This window comes from Brachycentrus maculatus, unplaced genomic scaffold (assembly GCF_059751285.1).
Source record: "Brachycentrus maculatus isolate JH-2025_06_01 unplaced genomic scaffold, ASM5975128v1 h1tg000334l, whole genome shotgun sequence".
Lineage (NCBI taxonomy): Eukaryota > Metazoa > Arthropoda > Insecta > Trichoptera > Brachycentridae > Brachycentrus > Brachycentrus maculatus.
The window spans coordinates 307,907-334,881 of NW_028281083.1; the positions used below are offsets into that span (position 1 = coordinate 307,907).

At 31.2% G+C, this 26,975-nt stretch overlaps 1 protein-coding gene across 2 annotated transcripts in view; it reads right to left on the reverse strand.

Annotated features, from left to right (window-relative positions):
- Positions 1–26,975, reverse strand: part of sdk (sidekick cell adhesion molecule) — a 110,145-nt gene that overhangs the window by 29,636 nt on the left and 53,534 nt on the right. For both annotated transcript variants that reach the window (XM_088268846.1, XM_088268845.1), the window contains exon 2: positions 2,284–2,379. In XM_088268846.1, coding sequence (XP_088124972.1) covers positions 2,284–2,379 — 96 coding nt within the window. The remainder of the gene's footprint in view (positions 1–2,283; positions 2,380–26,975) is intronic.

Below are 26,975 nucleotides of genomic sequence, written 5' to 3' on the forward strand. Positions count from 1 at the left end.
AAACAAGAACGACAGAATAAACGGTGCATGCGAATCATTAAAATGAAAATGTTCTGGTCCAAAGACTTGAATTTGAAATTTTTTGAATTCCCATGGTAACTTTATGATTACTTTTACTGATACTAAATATATTTTATTGCAAAATCAGTGCAGCTTTTCCAAAAAAATGGGGTGCCATTTTCTTGCAAGGGACGACAGTGGGAGAAGAGAAAGGGTTTGTGATTTTTACCTGAAAGTGGATATTTTTGTTTTATTAATTGTTTCGGCATTTACTTTGTGGTAAGACATGTTACAATGATTAAGGAAATACTTGTTTTTATACTAGTTTCGGAAGCTAAACTTCCATCGTCAGATCTGAATAACTGATTAATAATAGTTATTATTCAGACCTGACGATGGAAGTTTAGCTTCCGAACCTAGTAGTCATTAATAAATTCAAGTGTTATAAAAACAAGTGTTTCCTTAATCATTGGATATTATTGTATGAAGCATTTAAAAAAATATATTTTACGGAATCGATTTAAAAAAAAACTTTCATAAGCGGAGTGTTGTGAATAAGCTACAAGAAGCAAGATTCAGCAAGAAGTGAAGGATTTAGGTAAACACCGGCGTGATGAGCGCGGACCACAGAATACCGCTCATATTTAATTCAGGACGGCGCATCTGGGCGCCTTAGTGATGAATGCCAGACCCTGTATGGTGAATGGTAGGGAATAACCACTATGCTCTGTGTTGTAGTGGTGCAACTCTTCTGTCTCCGTTCTCCGTTACACCCAGACGGTTAGGCATCGTCCTAATACAGCGCGATTACGTGACAACCGCAAGTTCTTGCGAATTTTACTCGTACGAATTAAACATATTAAACATACAGATCTGAAACAAGTGTCCTAAGTGGTTGCGCGAATGCCAAATAGGACACTTATTCGAGATCTGTACGTTTAATCGCGGATTCGTACGAGTAAAATTCGCGTAAACTTGCGATGGTCGTGTAATCGCGTTGCATTAGGACGACGGCTTAGATGTTTCCGGGGGTCACGTGTTAGTAACGAATTGGCGGGAATGGATACGAGACGTGAATGCTCGGGGAACGGAAACGGAAGGTGCAAGAAAACGCGAGGGAGATAGATCACTCTATAATCGAAGTCTAAAAGTAGAAACGGCAAAAAAAAATACCAGCGTCAAATTAAGGGTTTTTAAACTACATTATGACGTGATCGATTTTCGTTGATTCAGAGCATGGTTGTAGCAACCAATGTTAATTAGTATTAGAAACTAACATGAGTATTATTTCTATTTGAGCCTGTGTCGGCGTACAATTAAATAAAATTCCATATTGTATTTATCCCTAATGTTCACATGTGCGCATGCGAGATTAAGCGATAGATAATAATATTAAATTATTTTATATTTACAAACATGTCAGACAAACGATTAAATGGATTAGGAAGTGTACCGATTAAAGCCTCAGTGGGTCTATTTTATATAAAAAAAAGTTGTTATTGATTATTTTAAATATAGCGAAAAACCGTAAAAATTTTAAAAAAATAACAATACGTTGATATCGTGCGTACTTAATATTTTCAGAGGGTAAAAAGATAATTTTTCATCTAATATTGGTCAGGAATAAAAAAGTAAAATCAATAGCAAATTATTTAAACTTGTAACAAAAACCAAAAGTCAAAATGACGTTTCTTGAATAAACGTAAGCATAGAGAAAGTACACAAAATATGGAGTTTATTCAAATTTCTACTTATCGTTGGAAATATCATCAAGCGTAACCTAACGGATTGCGTTTTAATAATTCTACGCACATGGGATTAAAGAACGACAAAAAATTACTCGAAAAAATATGGGTTTGTCTAGATGAGGGTAGGCTTTTGTTGTACGGACTTTTTGTTCCAAGGTCAAATTTTAACAGGATTTGTAAATACGCCTACATTTTAGTATTAAACGGTAGAATTTTAAACAATTGTAAATATTATGATTTATTTTTAGTTAAAACTTGTGATTTAGGTTCATCGTTACAACATATTGAATTTACCATGCCTCTTTTATATCACCGAGATGAGAAAATAGCATATAAAACGATCTCTCAAGTTTTCATAATCGGAATTTTACAATGGGAACCGATATCCAATTTTAATAACGCTCTAATAAAAAAAACGCTATATTCAGGTATGTATTATAAAATGAACAAAAATGTAACTAAGTTTATCAATAAGTAATACACATAATATTACGTATTGTGATTGTTTACTGAAAATATGAATGAATTAACTCACCTATGGCTGCACATTGTAGTATTTTGGTTCGTCCTTCACTCACAACACTTCCTGCTGCAGATGGCTGCCTGCTAAACCGTGGAGGTTGGGGGAGATCTGAAATGAAATTAAATCAATTAAATACCTACACAGTAAAAACGACTATTGTTACTCCATAGAAACGCTCCAAATGAAATGCAAAACTAGCCCATTCAACAACACACACAAACAAACAAAAAATGAGTGTGCTATACTATTAGACGAAAGGAAGTAATAAAACGTAACTAGGTAACTATGTGAGTACCATATATCTATAGTCACCAACTTTTTTGAGAAAAGGGAAAATAAAAAAAAACCTTATTTATGCTGGTGACCACTGATATATCGCTCACTCTTTTCAAGAACGTCATAAATCAAAAAACTTGATTTTTCAGGAGAACGTTTTTAAAGTTTAAAAATATAATACAATGTATTAAAAATTAATATCAAGCCACTTATTGAACTTTTTACTGTGCAATAGATCTTTTTAGGTAAAACCTGAAGGTTGTTTCTCCATTTGAAAAATATTTAGTATATTTAAAAAAATAATTAAACAATACCTTTTCTTCAAAATGCAAAAACAACAATTTCTGCCCTGTAGCGGGTAAATATTAAGTAAAAAATATGCCGCTTTTGCTGGGATATAGTACATTTTCTGGGCATTCTAAAAACATGCACAACTGAAAATTGTCGATTTTTGATTTATGACGTTCTTGAAAGGAGTGAGCGATATATGATCGGTAGACAGATATCATTTACAATAAACTGTACCTTTTGGAATACGAACATTTAATAATTCAGAATAGCTTATCGACACCCGAAGATTAGATGTATTGGTCTTGTCATTCATATAATCTGTATGGGTCATATTTTTTTATCTTTTATACTGACATTGTTTTTACCACGTTTTAAAAAGTAGTTTAAAGTCTTGTATAAAGCAAGTGTCATCGATCCTGTAACCAAGACAATTAAAAATAAAATACGAAACAATGATCGTATTTTCCACCCACAATGCCGTGACACGACCTAGCAGTATTATTTCATTCGAAAAGGCGCTCTTGAAAACCGAGAAACCAAAATTAAATATTAAAGCGGACAAAGTTTGACTCCCCATTTGAGTCGCTAAAAGTTAAGAATACATCCAAGGGTACTTGGTAAAAAAAACATAAATTTTGGAAATGCCGAAGATCAGGAATTCCCCTCACTCTCGCAAACTATTTATTGGGGATGTTATTATGCACATTTTAAAAAAAAAACTATCGGGTAATAAAAATACTTAATTTTCTGAAAATTCGCAAGGCAAAAATTCGTATACCAAATGGAGCGTCATATTTTTTTCTTCAAATGTTTTCAGTTATCATTTTCAGCGCCCTGAACCATGAATGGTCAAAAGACGGTGTAAAAAAAACTATAAATTATTATAAGTTTTATTGCGGTTTATCGATTGCTCACGCAACAGGTAGCTTCAATCAACATTATAAATCACTAACAGATTTTCTAGATATAGGAGAATTGTACCCAAATTTATTTTCATAACAGATTTTTTTTTTAAAGTAGTTTATGTTTCTAATACGAGAGCGAACATAGAATGATATTTGATGCTAGAATATCACTTATTATTGATATCACTTGCATTCATTATTTTAAAGATGAAATGGCTATCAACCTCGTACCTTCAATGCAGGTAATCCGGCAAAAATAAGTCTTATTTAATGCCAGATTAGCAAGATTGAATATTACGTCATACTTTATTTTATAATAATGTCATATATCGTGTAATTTTACACAAACTGCTTAAATAATTGTTGAATATCAATTTATTGAAAAATCTTTAACAACGAGGAAGACTTGAAAGTACGTTAAAAAAGTTTACACAGATCGATAAACGTACTATATTATAATTCCCAAAAAGACATTAAGAGCGATAAGGATTCGTGTGGTTATTATATTCTACAAAACTAATAATGATTAACTAAAAATTTCAGTACGCTTAAATTAATTCAAAGAGATGAATGTCATAATCAAACACGACAAACAAATAACAGTAAATATATCCAGTTGACAGCAAATGGTTTTATAATGCTACGCAATAGACATCAAACTAACGCAATGGTACCCCATTTATTCCCAAACATTCTGTCATGGTAAATGAACCGAGGATTTATCTTTTCATGGCAGGATAGGTAAGGAAAATTACCCACATTTACTATTAAAATAGTCGATTAATTGCTACATCAAGAAAGAAATAATGTTCCGCATGAAGTTTTTTGAAAATTTCAAATTGAAACAGGTAGCACTAGTACACAATACTTAATGGTGAATAAAGTGGAATATTTATTTATTAATTCAGAGAAGCTTTACATAAATTTATTATGGTTAAGTTATACGAATTCATAAAAACAGAATGATAAAATAACATAAAATAGGACATAGAAAGAATTTCATGATAGGTATACAAGAAGAATATGTACATCATGCTATTTGCATTACAACATTCACATTTGGATTACATGAAATTATATGAACTTTTAAAATAAAGAGTAGAAATAGGCTATAAAATAACTGTGCATAAACCGTTGCTAGATTTTAGATTTTTTTTGGTTACTTGGACGTTAGATCGAAATAAAAAACGTTTTTTCAATAGTAAAAAGGTTAAAAGGTAGCCGAAAATAATTATTTCATCAAAACTGATGATGAAGTTGAATATTGTATATTTTATTTACACAAGTAGGGTATGGATAGATGTATGTATATCATGGAGAAGTTTATTTATTTATTTTTTATTACGTACACAATTCACTGTACGTAATAAAATATATCAATACCTATTATTCGTACATTTTAAATTAATTCGACGCACGCGATGGCATGAATATTGAAAACGAAAATGGTGTAAAGTTGATTCGATATTGCAACTTGTTTATTTACAGATAAGTGTTCGTACCGATTTCGGTATTTAACTGGTTACACGAATTAAATATTACAGTGATCGCGTGAGACCACTTCGGACCTAAAAGGTGCTCCTTTGTTGTCGAGTATAAACCGATGAACACGAATGCTTCCCTAAGTAGAGCAACTACTATAGCTGTATAGAACTTCATGACCGCCAAGCACCTTGTCAACTGCGAGTACCTACACAGCTGGTAAATTGCCATCCCAACCACCGTGAATTATAAATGATCTCAAAGTACTTTTTTAATTCATAAATAACGAGCTAATGACTTAAAGAGGCAAGGAAACATTACTTTCTCGGATATTTATGGGCAAACTAACTAAGATACTCTCATTAGGCAAATAAGTCGGTGCAAGTGGGCAGCTGGTGATGTTCGAATATTCACCACCCAACCTGGACAGTCTTGATACCAAATCACATTTAGCGGCATGAGCCATTTTATATACATCCAGGAATTAAACGAAAATCGTATTGGTAATGAATTTAAACTTTTATTTGATTGTACCTGAATGACGTAAGTTTACTGCCGTGGCAGTGGCGCGTAGTGGCGTAGTTGGGTAGACGCTCAACTGCGAAACTGGCGTCACCGGTTCAATTTCCGCCAATTTCAAAATAAATTCAAGAAAGATTTATTTTCAATTGGTCCGGTTTGTGATACATTTTTCACATTTACGTTTCCTATTCTTACTATCCTAACTTCGGACAAGACTTTAAAAGTAGAGGCTTTGCGGGTTATTCCTTTTAAAAAACATGCTACCATATTTACAGACATTAAAGCGAGTAAAGATTAGATTTCTAACTCACTATTTGTATATTTTTATTAGTACGTACCTTTATTTTTACCTATACTTATTTTCGTACAGAAGTTGGTTTTCATTACTCGCTAAAATAATTTATTGTTACGTAGAGACCCCAAATACAGTATTAGGTTAAAATGAGGGTATTATAATCAACACTGAAATGGCAAATATTTTCGATAATATCCTGTCTGCGTCGGAGAAACGAATTTTACGCCACCTTAACCACACCGGCGACAAATTTATGGTAGGTATGATATTATGAAGGCGCGGTGCGCCTCACTACAAAATTATCGTTCCTAGTGACATACGTTCTGATTCATACACACTCGTACATGACTGGATTCTACATGCTGGAAGATGAAGTAAGAGAGATAATAATACCGTGCCCCGACAAATTGTTTAATTGGAACGTAAGTTGCAACACCGTCATTTAATTTATTTCGTGCTGAATTTAATTTTAAGACGTTTTTCTGTAAAATCTACTGCGTAAATATAATATAACAGATTTGCCTTCCGCACACGAGGACGAATGTCTCCTGGGCGGTGCCTACATCCATAGAAAAAGTGCTCGTTGACAAACGAGAAAAACTGTTTGAAAGAGCTCTTTTCCATCTACATAGGAATCTAGGTATCCATCCATATCCACAAAGATAAGAAAAAAGAAAAAAAAACATTTTTTCACTGTCTGAATTTGGATCTAATGGACATTATTAAATCATAATTGTTTAAATCGCTTTACTTGTGAATTAATTCGCTTTCTCTCGAATTCTGAGACCTCGTATAGGAAGAAATCCACAGGGAAAAAAATAATCTACTTAAACATCTACTTAAAATGTATTATATTATAACAAGAATCTGCACAGCTAATTTGAAATTAATAATTGATTTCATAATATAAACCGATTCATTAAAAATAATACAGTTCTCAATAAACATATATTGTGAATTTTAAACAATAAATCTGAGGAAGTCATTTGTTACAGATGCTACAGAATTTTGTGGAGTAATAAAAATCTTGCAGAGTGTATGAAATTATTTAAAACAGAAACGTAGAGCGAATCAGATGTTTATAAGTTACGCTCGATTATTGATTGAAATTAATTTTATATTACTGAGAAAACGCTTCGTGGGTATGATTCGGAGAAACGATATTCCATACAAAATGATTTTATATTCAACTAATTTAAATATTTACATGCAATTTATATACAAATAAATAATACATTTACATGAATATTGAACGCAATGATTATACGATTTTAGAATTTTTTAATGAATTTAGTTTAAATAATAAAAAAGTGCTCATTCGATAAATAAGATCTACTACTACTACCAACACGCCGTTTCCCCGCAGGGGTAGGCAGAAAGGATGGAACGCCACACTCTTCTGCCCTGCCATAAAATCCTCGCCTCCTTCACATCCATACATCTAGTCATACATGCCCTCCGATTACGCAGACTTATGACATCACCAAATTTTAAGTTCTGATTGATCTGATCGTGCCAAGTCCTTTTCGGCCGTCCTCGTTCTGTTTTCCCGCTCACATTCGCCACATATATTTTTTTAGTCGTTCTCTTGTTATCCATTCACTCCACATGTCCATACCACCTTAAAGAACTGTTCCTAATCTTTCCAATTATTCCTTGTTCAGCCTTACATTCCTTTCTTATATAATATCTTCGTTTTTAATTCTATCATACAATGATTTTCCACACATTCATCAGAGGGAGAGCGCATTTCAACAGCGTTCACTCTGCTTTCATCCTTCCTTTGCCTGTTTCATGTGATAAATAAGATAAAGCTTTTATAATCGAGAGTTTGGAAATATTGGTAAGTAGTTAACAAAAAAGATTAAGTTTATAATTTAATATATATTAATTTTGCAGCACATTCATGAGAAAAACACTTTAACGCTGGATTAAAGTAAATCCTTAAAGCTTCTACTTTAAAGTTGTAGTGCAGATGCTTCCAAGTGCATTATGAACACTTTATAAGCAAACTATCAAAACGTTGTGAAACAATAAAAAAAATACGCCGGTTTTAATGATCATTTGCTGGAGAAACAGAATAAAAACTTAAAGAAAACCAACATAAAATATTTCGATCTATACTAAAGCATACGAAACTATTTAGTATAGTTAGTTAAAAGTTAAAAACAAAGTTTTAATGAAATTTTAACAATATTAGACACGGTTAGAAAGTTTGACATAAAATAGGTGAATTTAAGAACTTTTAATTTAAAGACAGTTTTAATTATGTAATTATCTTATCCAATCCAAATATAGCATTTTCACCGTATTTACATGATTGAGAGTAATGGTTGCAAAGACGTACATTTAATTTCAATCACTAGCTGTAGCTGTGTCTCAGTCTGGTTAAATGGTAAAGAGAGAAAATAGAAAGCACACATTACTAACTATCATTTCATAATGCTTGTGAAGCAATAAAAAATATGAATAAAAAAGATTCGAAATGCGAAATGATAGCATTGTCAAGAAGCGCGCTCTCCGCCATGATCAATGTTGAGTATTGCGCGTGTTGCTGTTGTGTTCAACTGATTGCGGTCAAAAACGTGCTTATTTTTTTTTAAATCTGACTAGGGTAAGCATAACTGTCACAGGTATAATCACGCGCGTATTCAAATACGACGTTGTGTCAAAATTTCAAAGCAATCGGTGAACAACTTGAAGAGATTTGAGATTTAGAACGAACGAAAATGTATATTTTATTTATATACACATTGCAGTATATTTTATATTTAAATTGCGTAAACTTATGCTTATTTTTGTGGATACTAAACGCAACACTGCGTGTGCCTGTACACAACACACAACACACCCATTGAGATTGAGCCGGTATCGCTGTTTGTGCTGACAGATAACAAACCAGAAACATTCATTCTTTTATTGCCTCAAAAGAGGTAGATCTGTACAATAATATTAAATACTGCTATTATAGGACATAGTACTAGTATACAAAGCGAATAAAGCCCGCACCTCGCAATATTTGCATTTCCGTCGTTTGTCTGTTTACCAAACTTGTTCGGCAGGCTTTAGTTGAAAATGGAGAAATGGTATAAGTATATATTATTTTATAAATTATAAGATCCGGTAAAACATTATTACCGGATCTTACTATTAATTAAAACTACATTATAACACTGAAATTATACATTTAAAAAGACTTTTCTAAAAACTAAAAATGCCCTGACCCCTTTTCTAAGTAATATTGGGAAATAATATTTTTAGCGCGTCAGGTACATCGATGGAAAACAGGAAAATTATCTAAGCATTTTCTAAATTTGATACCAGAGGCAAGAAATGAATTAATATAAAAACGTATAGATAAATGCGTTTATGTTTTATTAATCCAATAACATATTGTATGCCTTATCAAAATGTCTATCTTAAATTTTTGGGTAAAAATATTTTAATACCACATCGAAAACACTATTAAATTTAAAAATATGTCGCTAATCGATATAATCATAGATTACATATCATATAATCTTTACGGCAATTATTCTTGTTTATTTTTATGGCACTACTCGTTTTTCTTTCAGATTTAAAAACGTGTCAAAAAACTCTTGAATACTTAAACGAACAAACAAAAATGGCTATAATTAAACATAATTGATACGATCTGACAATTTAGTTTACCCATAAAATAATAAATTGTAAGCGATTAAAAATTTCAAGCATAAATAGCCGTTAACCATTTCGGGGGTTTTTGAAACTAACATCTTGAAATTATATCACCTCGATGATCTGTGACTCAAATGTTGCAGCTCGTCATTATACATCCCACGTCCAATATTCAGAAAACTCACATACTAAACGAGTTTAGTAAAACGCGAAGACTCGGTGACTTATATACGTAATACGTAATAACACGCTGGAAGTTTTCCCATTAAAATGTGTTCGCTGCTCGCTTCATTCTGATTTTGTATGCGATTTAAAACATACATACGTAATACACACATTATCGTAATATTTTAAACATAGGTATGATTTACCTAGTTAAATGTTCAAATATTTTTGTTTTATTTTTAAAAAGTATTGGAAGGTGCGTAAATTAATTTGTAGTTTTACAAAATAAATATATTTCAAAAATAGTCCCCAAAAATATGCTAAATACATTAAATGTTGTTCAAACTATCAATGTCAAAGATTCTGAACGTCAGAAGAAGAAAAAATCTCAAAATATGCATCTACGTAAGAAACTTACGAAATGGAGAAGTCGACTAGATGGAATTTAAAAACTCCTTTTATCGGTACAAGCTATCCTATAAATAAATACAGGAACCCATAAGGAACATCATTACAGAGCATGGATGCTATGGTTTAAATCAAAGAGATTTACTCTCCTGACAACTTGGGTAACATACGCACATCAGCTGCATTGCATTGCTCCATCTGAATGGTGTTATCTTTTACATTTAGTCTAACAAACGCAAGGCGGGTTGTGTTATCTCGGCCAAGTAACGAAGTTATAAAACTAAGTTATTTTAACATTTCTCAAGAGGGGTTGTTGCTGGGATTTAAGACGTTAGCCCCCCGTTCACATTCAAAGAATTTTACAAGATAAAAATCCACTTAAACCGTAAGGTCTTCTATGTGGCTGTAAAATAAAAATATGAACCCTCTCGAAATCTGAATGTTACCCTCTATACATTGAACAATCTATTCCGAATATAGTGTTCTTAAACGACTTGGATGAAGGGGAAATTATTATTGAATTCGCAAGAATATTTACATTTTAAAATATAATTATATTGATACAAAAATCAATAGAACGTATTAAGGGCGCGGAACTGATGTACTGGTGATGTTAATACGATTATCGTCACTATCCGACGATGACAGTTGTTGCAGCTGGGGTACCAGGAGAGAAGGGCAGCAGGCAGTAGCCAAAGCTGTCGTGTGGGGCGCGAGCCGGTCATAGGGCGCCCGGGGAAAGATAAATAATAATGGCGTGATTATACTACACACGCCTCGTGGAGATGTGGTGATGTTAAACTAATCGAAAACTAGAGAGTGCGTCCTATTATTATTTATCCGCGGGCCCTGTCGCATTTAAATGCAAATAGATCCATTTATAATTCAAATACCAACCCTCCTTGAACCAAAAACCTTTGTGAAGCATGGGTACAAATTAAGCTTTCATTATTAATGATCATATCACACGGTGATGCGCTGAAGATTACGTAAAGTCTGACGAAGAACATTCACGGACTTAAATTAATAATTTACCAATCAGTAGGCAGGTACACTCGGTTTCATACACACAATATATTTTGCGCAACAAACTTTAATATCCCTTAATGATACATCAAATTTATTAAGCTTGTCTACCCCCTTGGAGGTATTCCGAAAAACATCCGCCGAGGATAAACTTCCTATTTCTAAGAGTAGGAAAGATTTTCAGTAAAAAAGGAAACAAACCTAACAAAATATCACGGCTCTCCCTACTCAGAAAAGCAGAAAGGATTTACTTTTGTACTAGTTTCAATAGACTCATTCTGTCTTGAGCTGCCGTGAAAGAAATCTTTTTCTAACGAAAGAACCACGATACATCATTTATTGTTGCTTCTGAATAATACCTGCAAAAGGAGTTAGAAAGCATTAATTAAGCATTAAAAACTAAATTAAATATATGCAGATAATCAAATAGCGATAGATGTTTATATAGAATCATATATGTATAGACAACAAATAGTAAATAATTAACGTAGCATTATATAAAATACATGTTAATGTTTCAAAACTTTAAAAAGCGTCTAACTTTTTTTCACTAACACAGATGTGTGGATCTGTGTTTTAGAGCGATAAATAAAATAACAAATCTGGGAAACTCATGGAACACATTTTTTTCCTACAGACGATTACGAAAAATATTTACCTTACTTAGTAATATTCTTGGTGTTCGTACTTATATGTAAATCAAGTAAATACTATAAATCTTGGAATGCTAAAAAATATAATTCAGGTTACAAAAAATAGAATTTCGGAAAAAAACAATATTATGTTTACACGATTTGAACTATAAAACAACAGTAAATTAATAATTTTTATTTTTAATGTGAAAAAAAATCACAAAGAACGGTCAAGAAATAAATCTAAAATTAGAAATATCATATTTACCAAGTGAATTTAAATTAAAAATAAAAATATCGTTTTATAATATTATGCAAATGATATGTTTGTATATGGGTCTCATCAATAACCTATGTATCTTACGGACAATTTGATCAGGATACCTAACTTATACATTAAAGCATGGAGGTTTCAATGCATTAAAAAAAAGTTTTTGTATTACCTATAAGTAAGTTAAGTTAATTAAAATTTAGATGATACAAAATACTGTTTACATAACAACATGAGAACAAAAAATATGAAAGAGAAAATAGTTTCACATATTTTAGTTAAGAAACATTGATTTTTGTTACTTAAAACACGTATTAATTGTACTCTATTTTAGTCACTGTTAAAAAGCTAGAAAAAAATCATTTGTGGATCTGGTGCAGTCTGTTTCAAAGCGCGATGGAGTTATTTCCGTTGCATTCAGAAAACATGTCACCAAACACTTCACCACTACGGTTTATTTTTCCAAAGTTTAAAATACAATACTTTTCTCGAAATTACGTTAGCTGTTAATAATATTAATCTTTACTTTGAATCGATGGTGGTAAATACGATAAGACGAGTAATTATTGATGATCGAGTAGTCGAACGAGTGGCATTCTGTGTTATATGTATTATATATTATACCTGTACTCTTAGGGTACTCCTCTAGGGAAATGGTGTGTTAATAAGCTATGTAATGTACTATTATGTAGGTAGTTTGCAAACATTTTCAATTTGAGTCGAACAAATTTCAATATCGACGAAGACAGTGAGTATTTAAAAAAATTGAGAATTATATTTATAAAAAAAAACACTTTTTAATCCACAAAAACGCTAAACACGTTATGGCATTCTCTCGTTCAACAGAATTGAACAGTCCCCGAAGGACACTTGTGTAAATCATAGCCAACTCTTTTTACTTTACACCCAGTTCCCCAAGCTCTTGTAAAATGAGAACGTCCGTAACAAAAAAGGTTTTTTTTAGAATGTGAATTTAAGTGGACTGAAATGTACGTAAGTGAATGCAGAACAACGACTAAGGTTGTGGGAACGAGGAACTGTGAACTGAGAACCCGCAGGCTGCAGGAAGAGAGATATGGGTCAGTGACCACCGTCACGGCGCGCGACGTGGCTTCACACAAGTCCTACCGCGGGATTTCAGGTGCCATTGAAATGTCTAATAATTGTAATATAAACACATTACATTACGCCTAAACTTTTAAATGATTATTAAAAGTTGATAGTGAATTGTAAAATACACCCACACAAGTTGCGCAATTCAGAGGAGCAGGTGCTCAAAAGGGAAAAACTTATTTCGTAATTTCATTTTCTCATTATCTTCTATATAGGTATCACAATATTGATTAAGTCGAGAATATTAAACAGGCCTGAATAGCTGTCTCCAAAATTATGCAGGGTTTAAAAAGGTAATTGAATTATTTAAAAACGTAATAAATGCAATTATACAATCAGCTTTTGATCCACTGCCGAAGCTCTCATGAGTCAATCCAAGTTTTGTTCCAGATTGTAAATTGTGCTCATTTTAATTACGATATAACTGTAATTTATAATACATGACCTTGGACTACGACCTAAAGCGAAGGCCTCTCCGCATGTAATTCAATAATAACGATGCAACAATCCAATTTTATATACCTTATGCACCATCAATTGAGCATTAGTAAAATACAGCTTAGTAAGTACATATTATGTTTTAATTTAAAAAATTATATTAAATTATGTTTACATTTTGTAAAAAGTGTTCAAGAGTTAAATCTGTACGGCAAAAATATTCCAATGTTTAATAATAATAAAACCCTTATCCGCACCCCAATGGTGCATAGGGCACTGCGTCATATAAACGCAGTGTTATCTTGATCGTTTACACATGAAGGAAAGGTGATCAGCCCTCCGCTTCAGGTACCAGTCCAGGGTAATATTGAATAAATATGACAGTGAAAAAAATCACTTATATTTATTTTACCCCGCTTGGGAATCGAACCCGGGACCTCCAGAACGGTAGCCGAGCGTGCTGACCATTGCACTACGGAGGCGGACAGCAGTTTGCTTACTCCAATGTTTACTTTCTTATAAGTCATAAGCTATGAGAAATTCACCTCTTTAGTTTGTGGACGCTGCACCTTCAAAACTTATTGTTTCTTTAATACCAGAATTGCAGTTCTCGACACCTAGGAAGTTTGGCGAAATTCCAAAAGTCTCGAGATATCCAATAATTTATAAGATTTATTCGATTAGATATAATTTCAATAGCGGAATTTTCAAACAATAAAGCGCTTGTAAATACTGAATGCATAAAACGTAATATCATATTAATATAAGTACGTATTCAATTTATGCTTTACAATGAAGTGTAATCTTATATTACAATAGTGTAATTATTATTTCATCAGAAAGCGTTTTCGTGAACAAAACACTGAAATAGCGTGATTATGAATGCAAAATCAGCGACACAGCCACGAGCCCTTCATGTGCAGGTTAGCTTTATTACGTTCTACTTCGTGTAAGAATATGAACCAGCCAATTTAACGCATGAGTTTCCTCACTTTAGCCACTATTAATATTGCCCCAAACTAAAAAATTACCGAGATAAACTGTAGCCTGTGAACTTAATTATCTAAAAAAAAAGCAGCACAATAAGTACTGTCTAAAATATCTAAATTTAAAAAAAAATTGTTTAATATGTTTATAATGAAGTATAAAATAGAGAAGTCGCACTCGATTAACGTCTTTCAGCGGCATTTCCTAACACGTACACGTATTCTAGTTAGGTAACGGAAGGTTGCTGACACTATAAAGCTGCATAGAACGATAGGCACGGAAGCTTGCCACAAGTGACTCTTTACTCTTGTAGTACGATGCAACAAAATGCACTTCGATTGGGCGCAAGTTCCGCTAATGGATCACTCTAGAGGATTTTCCTTTCAAGTGCCCGGTTCCGTATGTCTTTTAAGTCCTGATCTATTTATTGGATTTTCGAACATGGCTCGTTGTACGGAAACACAAAAGCGGGAGCTGGAGATTAGAAAGGGAAGAATAATTTGTTGAAACAACACAGATGTTTTTTACCCGTAGATATTGATTGCATTGCGCTACTATCTAGATGTAAATAGGTGATTTTTCACAAAAACGGCGCTATAGAAAATGGCCAATTTTACTCATTTAAAATATATTACGATTCTATAAATCATAATTTATTGATAAACAATTTGATTTAATATCACACTTGGAAAACAAGATATCGAATGTGGGGTTATTTTTTTGCATTCATCCCGAAGGTACGGTCCCTTATTTAAAACTCAGTCAGGTTTTACCGCGGCCAGAAGTACGTGATTACAGTACAGACCATTAAATCAAGAAGGGATGGAATCAAGTCCGTGTTAGCGATTTGTCTTGTAAGCAACTCGAAGGATAAATATTATAAACGATTGATAGGAAATTGAAAACGATAAAATTATAGGTTTCGACGCGGTGATCCTTCTTACGCGTTTCGGGTGAACCTCGGACATTAGGGTCGGAAGCAATATATATTTTTTAAATATGCAGTTACGTAAGATTTTATCGCAAGGGTATTTTATAGGCATGCACTTAACGGCTGACATCCGGACATTTTTAATAAATATGGAACAACTTTCAAGCATATAAAAATATAATATTGTATTTGGCATATGGCATAACGGCTTAGTGACGCTACAAGGATTACGTACAAAAACGTGTTTCCCATTCAATATACTGTTTTAACCAGCCAATAAAAATATAACGTATACTAAAATAGTATAAATAAATTACCAACAAATGTTTAAAGATAGACTTTACTCGGAAAAAGTGATAACTTGATGCATTTATACAGTGTACTTAAAGTTCGATGATATCGCTGAAAAAATTGACAGCCACTTTCATATAAGTGAAGCTGGCGAAAATACTTGAATATCGCGAAACAGATTAATTATAAGTAGTCAGGTGAGTGGAATGTAGTTTTTCAAGAGAGCGTGTATATTGTGTATCACTTGAGGTTGCAGTGAATGCTGCATTGCAGTTTATCATGTGAGCGGTGTTTAAGTATTTTACATGCCGTCATTATGATATCGTTGATTTTCGATACGAGTAAAGCACGCACACCCCAACGTATGCATGATGCTAGAAATATATGCAAACAAATTTGAACAGCATGCATAACCGATATGGTAAAAAAAACTTTCATTGTTTACCTAAATATTAAAATATGTTACTCTATTTTTTATGGCGTTTTTCCCTTTCAAGCGTATTCAAAACAAAATATTAAAACTCAAGCGAGAAGGAAAAAATAAATAAATGTCGGTGTTTAAAATATGTACACATTGGCAATAAAAAAAATCGGTAGCTACGAAATAGAATTTAATACAGTTTTCCTCGCTTACTTAGAATATTTTCTTTTATCGCCTTTATAGACGGACAAATGAATTCACAAACGACCGGTAATCCGGTTTATCCACGACTCCTGGTGCCGGAAAATCTTTCTCTATAAGTACATTATGTTTAGTGATTATTTTTGCCAGGAACTTTAGAAAGTTTTTCACGCTGTAACATCACACCATTATTTATCGACAAAAATATTAACTAAATTTCTCATACTTAGTGTTATGACTTGCCCGTTATTTGCATCCGATAATTTATTCAATTGACGGGGATTAACTTTGAGTGATAGATAGTATTCATACATATTTACATATTGTAGGTACTTATAAATTTACTTTCTAAGACGAATGTTGTAGGTTATATCAAAAAACATAATTACTTAAAACAATTTTACACGTACAATTTAAGCATAAATAAAGGATTGAAAAACCTGGATTATTACACGTTACGTACGTCAATAAATTGCGGGATTTTATTTGAAAATTATACACATCATCATACAAATATACGCGCAAAATGTCAGAATATTATTAATTTCACGTTGACGTCAAGTCATGGGATGAAACCGCATTTACCCCTTCTGCTAAAATAATGTACACAGTATCAAATATGTCATTCAGTCGCAGTACTCGGATTAGTTTATAATACGTTTAGAAAGGGGAGCCAAAAAGGGATGGAAACGCATCGATATGGATACGTCCTCGTTATGCACAATCAAGAGTCAGGGGTAAAATTAGGCCAGATGAATTTGTGCCCTCAAATAATAAGAGAGGGTTTTTTTTTATCCACATAATGAGTTATGGTTATTAAAAAACCAGTGATTCTAAAACTTCTCATTTCGCGTGGTTCTTAAAAAAAGAACAAACTTAGATGTGAAAAAAATATCTTTGTTATATTACACACTCATGTCTATCTTATATCACAGAGAAAAATGTCAATTTAAAGTATATACTTATGTAAAGCATAGCATTAATGATATTTATAAAGAGGTATACTCCACAGAGAGTCCTGGACACATCCAGGACTTTTGATTTTAAAAGGATTTTTTTTTGGTAGGTATGCAGAGGAAAGTTATAGATTCTTTAATTCGTAGATTTATATCATTCCCTTTGTACGACAAGCGACATATTATTATAAAGTTGCATCAATTTCACATATTACAGCAATAAATTCTGGATGTGTTTTATTTTGCAGGCGAAAGGTACGTCGAGTATTGAGGTAAGTTATAAATGATAAGTTTCCATAACGCGGTGTATTTTTATCCCGACCATAAATCCACTAAGAAACACAAGTCAGAAAAGTGTACCGCGGTACCATAACTGTTGACAATGCCAAATGAATGGATGCGGTAAAAGTTGAGAAGCTATGGGTAGTAGGACAAGTTCACCCCCCGTCCCCATCTCCATGCCTCTATATCATATCACCCTAATGCAGGAACTGCCCACAAACACTAAAGCTCAATCACGCGCACAAATGCTCTTAATCCCAAAATGCATCTGGCTTATTTTTAAACCCTATGTACTGCAATGAATGCTAAAAAATAAACATCCTGATGAAAAAACTTGCCATATTTTCAAATTCAAATGCACCCGCTGTTTCAAGTATAAGCATTTGTGCATTCATACATTCATACAACTACCCAACATGTTATTTTAAAGGAGATAGAAACACGGAGTACTTATATTTACATGCATGTATGTATAAGACTTATACATATATATATATATATATATATATATATATATATATATATATATATATATATATATATATATATATATATATATATATATATATATATATATATATATATATATATATATATATATATATATATATATATATATATATATATATATATTTTCAGTTGTGCATGTTTTCGAAATGCCCAGAAAATGTACTATATCCCAGCAAAAGCGGCATATTAATATTTACCCGCCACAGGGCAGAAAGTGTTGTTTTTGCATTTTGAAGAAAAGGTATTGCTTAATTATTTTTGTAAATATACTAAATATTTTTCAAATGGAGAAAAAACCTTTAGGTTTTACCTAAAAAGATCTGTTGCACAGTAAAAAGTTCGATACGTGGCTTGATATTTATTTTTGATATACTGTATTATATTTTAAAACTTTAAAAACGTTCTCCTGAGAAATCAAGTTTTTTGATTTATGACGTTCTTGAAAGGAGTGAGCGATATATGTATGTATAAAATTAAGTTTTTTTTCATTCTTGTGTTTATTTAATATAACCCTGGACTGGTACCTGAAGCGCAGGACTAATCACCTTGACTTCGTGTATTAAACGCTCAAATTGACATTGCATCAATTTGTTGCACTGTGCACCATTATGTGCGGATAAGGGTCAATAGTACTTGGCTGAGGAATAAGTTTCGATAATTAGTAATCCCTTAAATGCCGGTGTTGTTAAAAATGTCAACGTGGTATTGTAAATGAAAAACAATAAATTGATGATAAATACGATACAGAAGCAGCGTGCAGTCCACCTATTCACCGGTTGGTATTTAAAGACCAGGGCATCGTTAAATGTCATTAGCCAGGATATTTTATCACATTTTCTTAACAACTTGATCACAACCGTGGAAAGTTTGTAGAGCACTAATCACTTTGGACGAAGTGACGTCGTTCTTTGGGGAATGAAATGATAAACAACCAGTCCAGTCCATTAACAGGAATGAGTTTATACGAGTACAATGAAACAGCTCAAACTAAATTATTCAGAAATTGAATCAACGAACACTAAAATCGCTAATAAATTGATTATGATAGATATTCTAGATACCAACTTGCGAAGCGACGCTCTAATAATTTTAACGACTTATAAAGCAAGCAAACGATAGAAATTGGTATTTGAAAAATAAATTCATTTCAATTTTCTTCGGCAATAAGTACACGTGTACCAAATTGTTAAATATGTACAACAAAATTTGTTATGAAAAATAGAAACGCATTTATTATTATTACTATTAAAAAAATAGAAACGTATTTATTATAATAGCGAATAAATATTTTTTTATAATACAATCCTCAAAAAAGTTAAATATATAAAAAAATTAATTATAAAAAAAAATTATGTATCGTTGTAAAAATTGAATTTTTGATTGGATACAAGAATACTAAACCACATAATTTGATCAAGAACCATCCTGCACCTCCACCAACTGGGCAAGTCTCTCGACCAACTAGGTCTCCGACCATTGAATTAACAAGCGCACGTGTCTAACATTATTAAATGATAGATCTAAATTCACGACCAATAAACGAATTGACAAAGGCGTGTGCACCGGCTCCTCGCAAACGCTGTTGTAACAGGTAGGCAATATAAACGGAAACAGTATGCGGACTAAAGTAATGGTGATAAAATATTAAGAGTACAAAAAAGCGATTTAGCTGATCGTATCCCGCTATCTCACTTGGCTAAAATAAATGATTTTCTCGTTAATTTGAATGGTGTTTGACTCGCATAAATAATCGACTTAAAATAAGGTGACTTTAAATAACAGATTCCCCAAAAACTATTCAAAGAAAATTAATATCCTTAAATAATACTTTTGTTTGCTTTATTTAGAAAACAATACTAATAAACAACAGTTATTTACTTATGATCTCATTTGTTGTTCATTAATTGGTTTCCTTTTGATATTCGTAGCCGAAAATGTCTATCTAGTGACTGAAGGCTGTCGCTATCGTCCTGTTTGTTTTTATTAGAGGGGTGAAACCAAATTAGGCACCAATATCGGCGGACGTGAATCTGAAAAGCTCCATAAAATGGCGAGAGATCGTTAGCAGTAAGGCAAATTAAATTGGCCTAAATCGTAAGTGCTATCATCAAGGTATGACCAGAATCTGAGCTTCACAATCTCGGCTAACGAACATCGCAGCTTCTCAGGGAGCAGTGTCTAACGCAATTAATCAAAACAAATTACATTAATACATTAAACTGGGCGGCGCGAAAACCTCCGTGGAGATAGAGCTCATTAATCATCATTTACAAGAGTTAATAAGCGGGACAGATCTAAAAAACTTTAGGGCACTCCACTGGACCTTAATCCCGCAAGGACTTAAAAAATACTTCCATCTATTTCAAACCCATCTAAGGAAGCCTGTACATAATAACGCAATAGGTAATTTTTCAAAAAATGTAAGAATGAATAACGTCACCTGGGTTTTTCATTTAACGAAATATTGAAAGTTGTAGATATTTTACAAATACGGTAAAATAAACGTGTAAAACATATAGGATTAACTAATTTTAGATGTATTACGCTAACAGAAAATCCTATTTATTTATGACCTAACAATAGTTAACTTGTTTAATATGAATCCAAAAAAGAAAGAAAAATTGTGGAAAATAGGTAATAGAAAATATATATTCGTTAAATACTACTAAATGCAAATATCCCGTAATAAATTGAGTCTCCAGTTCTGGAATTCCTGAAGCAATTTTCCACGCTTTTACAACTCATTCATACTTAAGCTCAGTACTTATTAGAAGAAAATATATATTTATATATATATATATATATATATATATATATATATATATATATATATATATATATATATATATATATATATATATATATATATATATATATATATATATATATTTATATATATACATATATATATATATATATATATATATATATATATATATATATACATATATATATATATATGTATATATATATATATATATATATATATATATATATATATATATATATATATATATATATATATTTATATATATACATATATATATATATATATATATATATATATATATATATATATATATATATATATATATATATATATATATATATATAATCCAAATAATGAATGTTAATTGAAAGGGAAATTATTTCACCAATACAGTTACGAGAGTAGTATCATGTTTAAATAGAAGCTACGAGTGTTTCGCACTTACAAAATTAAAGGTTTTAATAAATTGTCCCCGATCGTACGCATCGCGCATTTAAAATGTTAAGTAGACTGACAGACACGATAAACAAGAATCAATTATTTCCAATTAGGTACTCGGAAAAGGAATAAACGTAATACATAATATAAAGTAAATACGCGTATGCGGCGTATGCACAATGCACAACTATTATTTGGAGCATGTATGTAGGTCCTTCTGTTAGCGATGAATACCCCTGATGAGCCGTGACAGGACAGACTTTGACTGACGAAACAATTACCCCAATGATGGAGAGTTAAGTACACCAGCGGCCAATGAAGAGATGAAACATTTTATTCTCCGCCTACAAAGTGCGGTATTGAAATTAAAAGGACAACTAATTAATTATTTTTACACCAAAAACAGACAGGTGTATTTATATTAAAGGAACAAAATCTTAAGTGCTCGTTTACTTTATTGAGTAGTATTTCAATTAAAATATTAATGTTGAACCATGAAAATACTAGAAAATAATGACAGGAAAATACTCATAATAAAAAAATCAATTTTATAATATATTTCTATGTAAATCTAAAAAAATCATAAAAAAAACTACACAATTCCTTAGGACCTAGCTAATAATATAAATAATTTCATTAATTGATTCGGCAGTCACTTTGTGGAACAATCTATACATTGTTAATTTATTTAGTAAATACCACTATTTCTTCTAAGCAAAACTTAAACGGAAATACTGGCATTTACTTAGTAAAACTTAAATGCGAAATCTACTAATATTATTAATTCAAGAATTGAACCCGAGATGATATGCAGGGGAGTGTATGTACTATTTAACTACAATATTTAGGCTAAATAACATATTGATTGGTTAATGTCAAAAAAAGTATCCCCAATACGTGATGTATAGGAAATTTCCTATTTATATTAACCAGTCGATATTTATTAAGAGCATAAAAATAACAGCATTATTTATGGGTCATTTATATTTATGTACGTGGGTAAATTGATGTGTTAAAAACACGTTTTAATTGAATATATAAGATACATCTTAAATCTGAGTTACAACGTTTTTCATTATAAGGTTTTCTATATTATCATAAATTGCTGACTCAACAGTGAAAAAAATGATGGCATCCGTGAAAAAATGTATAATGAATTATTTTGATTAGCCTACATACACTACGAGCAATCAATTTTAATATCTACCCGCATAACCAGCACGACTCTACAGTATCATCTTAATACCCATTATAATTCGCAATAAATGAGGTCTTTACATCCTCTCTTTTTATATAAGTACCTAATATCACGTAACATATTTTACGTAGGATTGTTGAATTATTAGCAATAGCCGGATAAATATATATTACAGATTAAATAAACGTAAAAATAAACGTAACCGTAAGAATATACAAATTAATCCAATACGCCATTGCAACTAAAAAAACATATTTATATAGCTACGCACACACAATAATTTTAAAAACATCATAAAAAACTACACAATTCCTAAGCAACTAGCTAATAATATAAATAATTTCATTAATTGATTTGGCAGATTTTGTGGTAAAGTCTATACATTTTTTAATTTACTAAGTAAATTCCACTATTTCTACTAAGCAAAACTTAACGGAAATAGTGGCATTTACTAAGTCAAATTTAAATAAAAAATAATATTAATCTTTTAAAAACTCATCCCAAAATTTTTCGAAATGAGCGAATAGACGTGTATCTCAAAAGAAATGTGATATAATAACACCATAAGTAAACTACCTAATTTTGTGTGCGTAACCAATAATAATTTTGTATACACTCGTACCTAGGTGTTTATATAACCTATTAATTTGATGAGTTAAATTATATTTCTACATGAATTACGTCGGTTAGGTTACGCAAAATCATTGTTCCTGTAACACTTAACCAATGTTGATATTCCATTATACATACTTGTATATTCATATAGGAAGAGACAGTAGAGGAAATCTTTACACCATAACTCACAACATAAATATATATTATAATATGCTGACACTGATCCTGAATAAATGTCTTGGTCCTTTGACTGTGAAAACAATTATTGTACTAAATCATTGTGATACAGAGTTTGAAAAATATATATAAATTTAATATCAAAATATAGGCATCAAATGGAAGTACTAAAAACAATATATATTATTCAGTAATGCTAATAATAAAGTTTTTTTGAACATAAATAATTACAAAGTGCGTCGACAATATTAATGCCAAACCCATTAGTGAATTTGAAAAAAAAATGTTTCCAAGATCTCCGGAGTTTTGTCGTAAAAAGGATTAGAAAGATAACTTAAATCTTATCACATTTTAAATTCAGAAATTTTCATTCAAGTTTTATGATAAATTTTACTGAAAAAGGGAGAAAACAAAATACGTAAAACTAGGAGTGAACTTGATGACTATAACTATTTACTTAATGTTGCAAAATGGAAAGCCCTCATGTGGTATAACTTTATGCGTAAAACAATTCCGCAACGAGGAATTTTCTTGCATTTATTACACTCATCGCAAGTACGGCCTTTGTGCGCTATACGAGTTTAGTTTCTTGTGCGGAAGTCTACGGCGTTAAATCAGTTTATTCAAATGAGATTAGTGACCGGTCCATTCGGCTGCCGCACTGCAACACTCCGCACCTCCCACACGAGCACACACACAACACATTACATTACTCTCATATGTATATATATATATATATATATATATATATATATATATATATATATATATATATATATATATATATATATATATATATATATATATATATTATATATATACATATATATATATATATATATATATATATATATATATATATATATATATATATATATATATATATATATATATATATAAATCCAAATAATGAATGTTAATTGAAAGGGAAATTATTTCACCAATACAGTTACGAGAGTAGTATCATGTTTAAATAGAAGCTACGAGTGTTTCGCACTTACAAAATTAAAGGTTTTAATAAATTGTCCCCGATCGTACGCATCGCGCATTTAAAATGTTAAGTAGACTGACAGACACGATAAACAAGAATCAATTATTTCCAATTAGGTACTCGGAAAAGGAATAAACGTAATACATAATATAAAGTAAATACGCGTATGCGGCGTATGCACAATGCACAACTATTATTTGGAGCATGTATGTAGGTCCTTCTGTTAGCGATGAATACCCCTGATGAGCCGTGACAGGACAGACTTTGACTGACGAAACAATTACCCCAATGATGGAGAGTTAAGTACACCAGCGGCCAATGAAGAGATGAAACATTTTATTCTCCGCCTACAAAGTGCGGTATTGAAATTAAAAGGACAACTAATTAATTATTTTTACACCAAAAACAGACAGGTGTATTTATATTAAAGGAACAAAATCTTAAGTGCTCGTTTACTTTATTGAGTAGTATTTCAATTAAAATATTAATGTTGAACCATGAAAATACTAGAAAATAATGACAGGAAAATACTCATAATAAAAAAATCAATTTTATAATATATTTCTATGTAAATCTAAAAAAATCATAAAAAAAACTACACAATTCCTTAGGACCTAGCTAATAATATAAATAATTTCATTAATTGATTCGGCAGTCACTTTGTGGAACAATCTATACATTGTTAATTTATTTAGTAAATACCACTATTTCTTCTAAGCAAAACTTAAACGGAAATACTGGCATTTACTTAGTAAAACTTAAATGCGAAATCTACTAATATTATTAATTCAAGAATTGAACCCGAGATGATATGCAGGGGAGTGTATGTACTATTTAACTACAATATTTAGGCTAAATAACATATTGATTGGTTAATGTCAAAAAAAGTATCCCCAATACGTGATGTATAGGAAATTTCCTATTTATATTAACCAGTCGATATTTATTAAGAGCATAAAAATAACAGCATTATTTATGGGTCATTTATATTTATGTACGTGGGTAAATTGATGTGTTAAAAACACGTTTTAATTGAATATATAAGATACATCTTAAATCTGAGTTACAACGTTTTTCATTATAAGGTTTTCTATATTATCATAAATTGCTGACTCAACAGTGAAAAAAATGATGGCATCCGTGAAAAAATGTATAATGAATTATTTTGATTAGCCTACATACACTACGAGCAATCAATTTTAATATCTACCCGCATAACCAGCACGACTCTACAGTATCATCTTAATACCCATTATAATTCGCAATAAATGAGGTCTTTACATCCTCTCTTTTTATATAAGTACCTAATATCACGTAACATATTTTACGTAGGATTGTTGAATTATTAGCAATAGCCGGATAAATATATATTACAGATTAAATAAACGTAAAAATAAACGTAACCGTAAGAATATACAAATTAATCCAATACGCCATTGCAACTAAAAAAACATATTTATATAGCTACGCACACACAATAATTTTAAAAACATCATAAAAAACTACACAATTCCTAAGCAACTAGCTAATAATATAAATAATTTCATTAATTGATTTGGCAGATTTTGTGGTAAAGTCTATACATTTTTTAATTTACTAAGTAAATTCCACTATTTCTACTAAGCAAAACTTAACGGAAATAGTGGCATTTACTAAGTCAAATTTAAATAAAAAATAATATTAATCTTTTAAAAACTCATCCCAAAATTTTTCGAAATGAGCGAATAGACGTGTATCTCAAAAGAAATGTGATATAATAACACCATAAGTAAACTACCTAATTTTGTGTGCGTAACCAATAATAATTTTGTATACACTCGTACCTAGGTGTTTATATAACCTATTAATTTGATGAGTTAAATTATATTTCTACATGAATTACGTCGGTTAGGTTACGCAAAATCATTGTTCCTGTAACACTTAACCAATGTTGATATTCCATTATACATACTTGTATATTCATATAGGAAGAGACAGTAGAGGAAATCTTTACACCATAACTCACAACATAAATATATATTATAATATGCTGACACTGATCCTGAATAAATGTCTTGGTCCTTTGACTGTGAAAACAATTATTGTACTAAATCATTGTGATACAGAGTTTGAAAAATATATATAAATTTAATATCAAAATATAGGCATCAAATGGAAGTACTAAAAACAATATATATTATTCAGTAATGCTAATAATAAAGTTTTTTTGAACATAAATAATTACAAAGTGCGTCGACAATATTAATGCCAAACCCATTAGTGAATTTGAAAAAAAAATGTTTCCAAGATCTCCGGAGTTTTGTCGTAAAAAGGATTAGAAAGATAACTTAAATCTTATCACATTTTAAATTCAGAAATTTTCATTCAAGTTTTATGATAAATTTTACTGAAAAAGGGAGAAAACAAAATACGTAAAACTAGGAGTGAACTTGATGACTATAACTATTTACTTAAT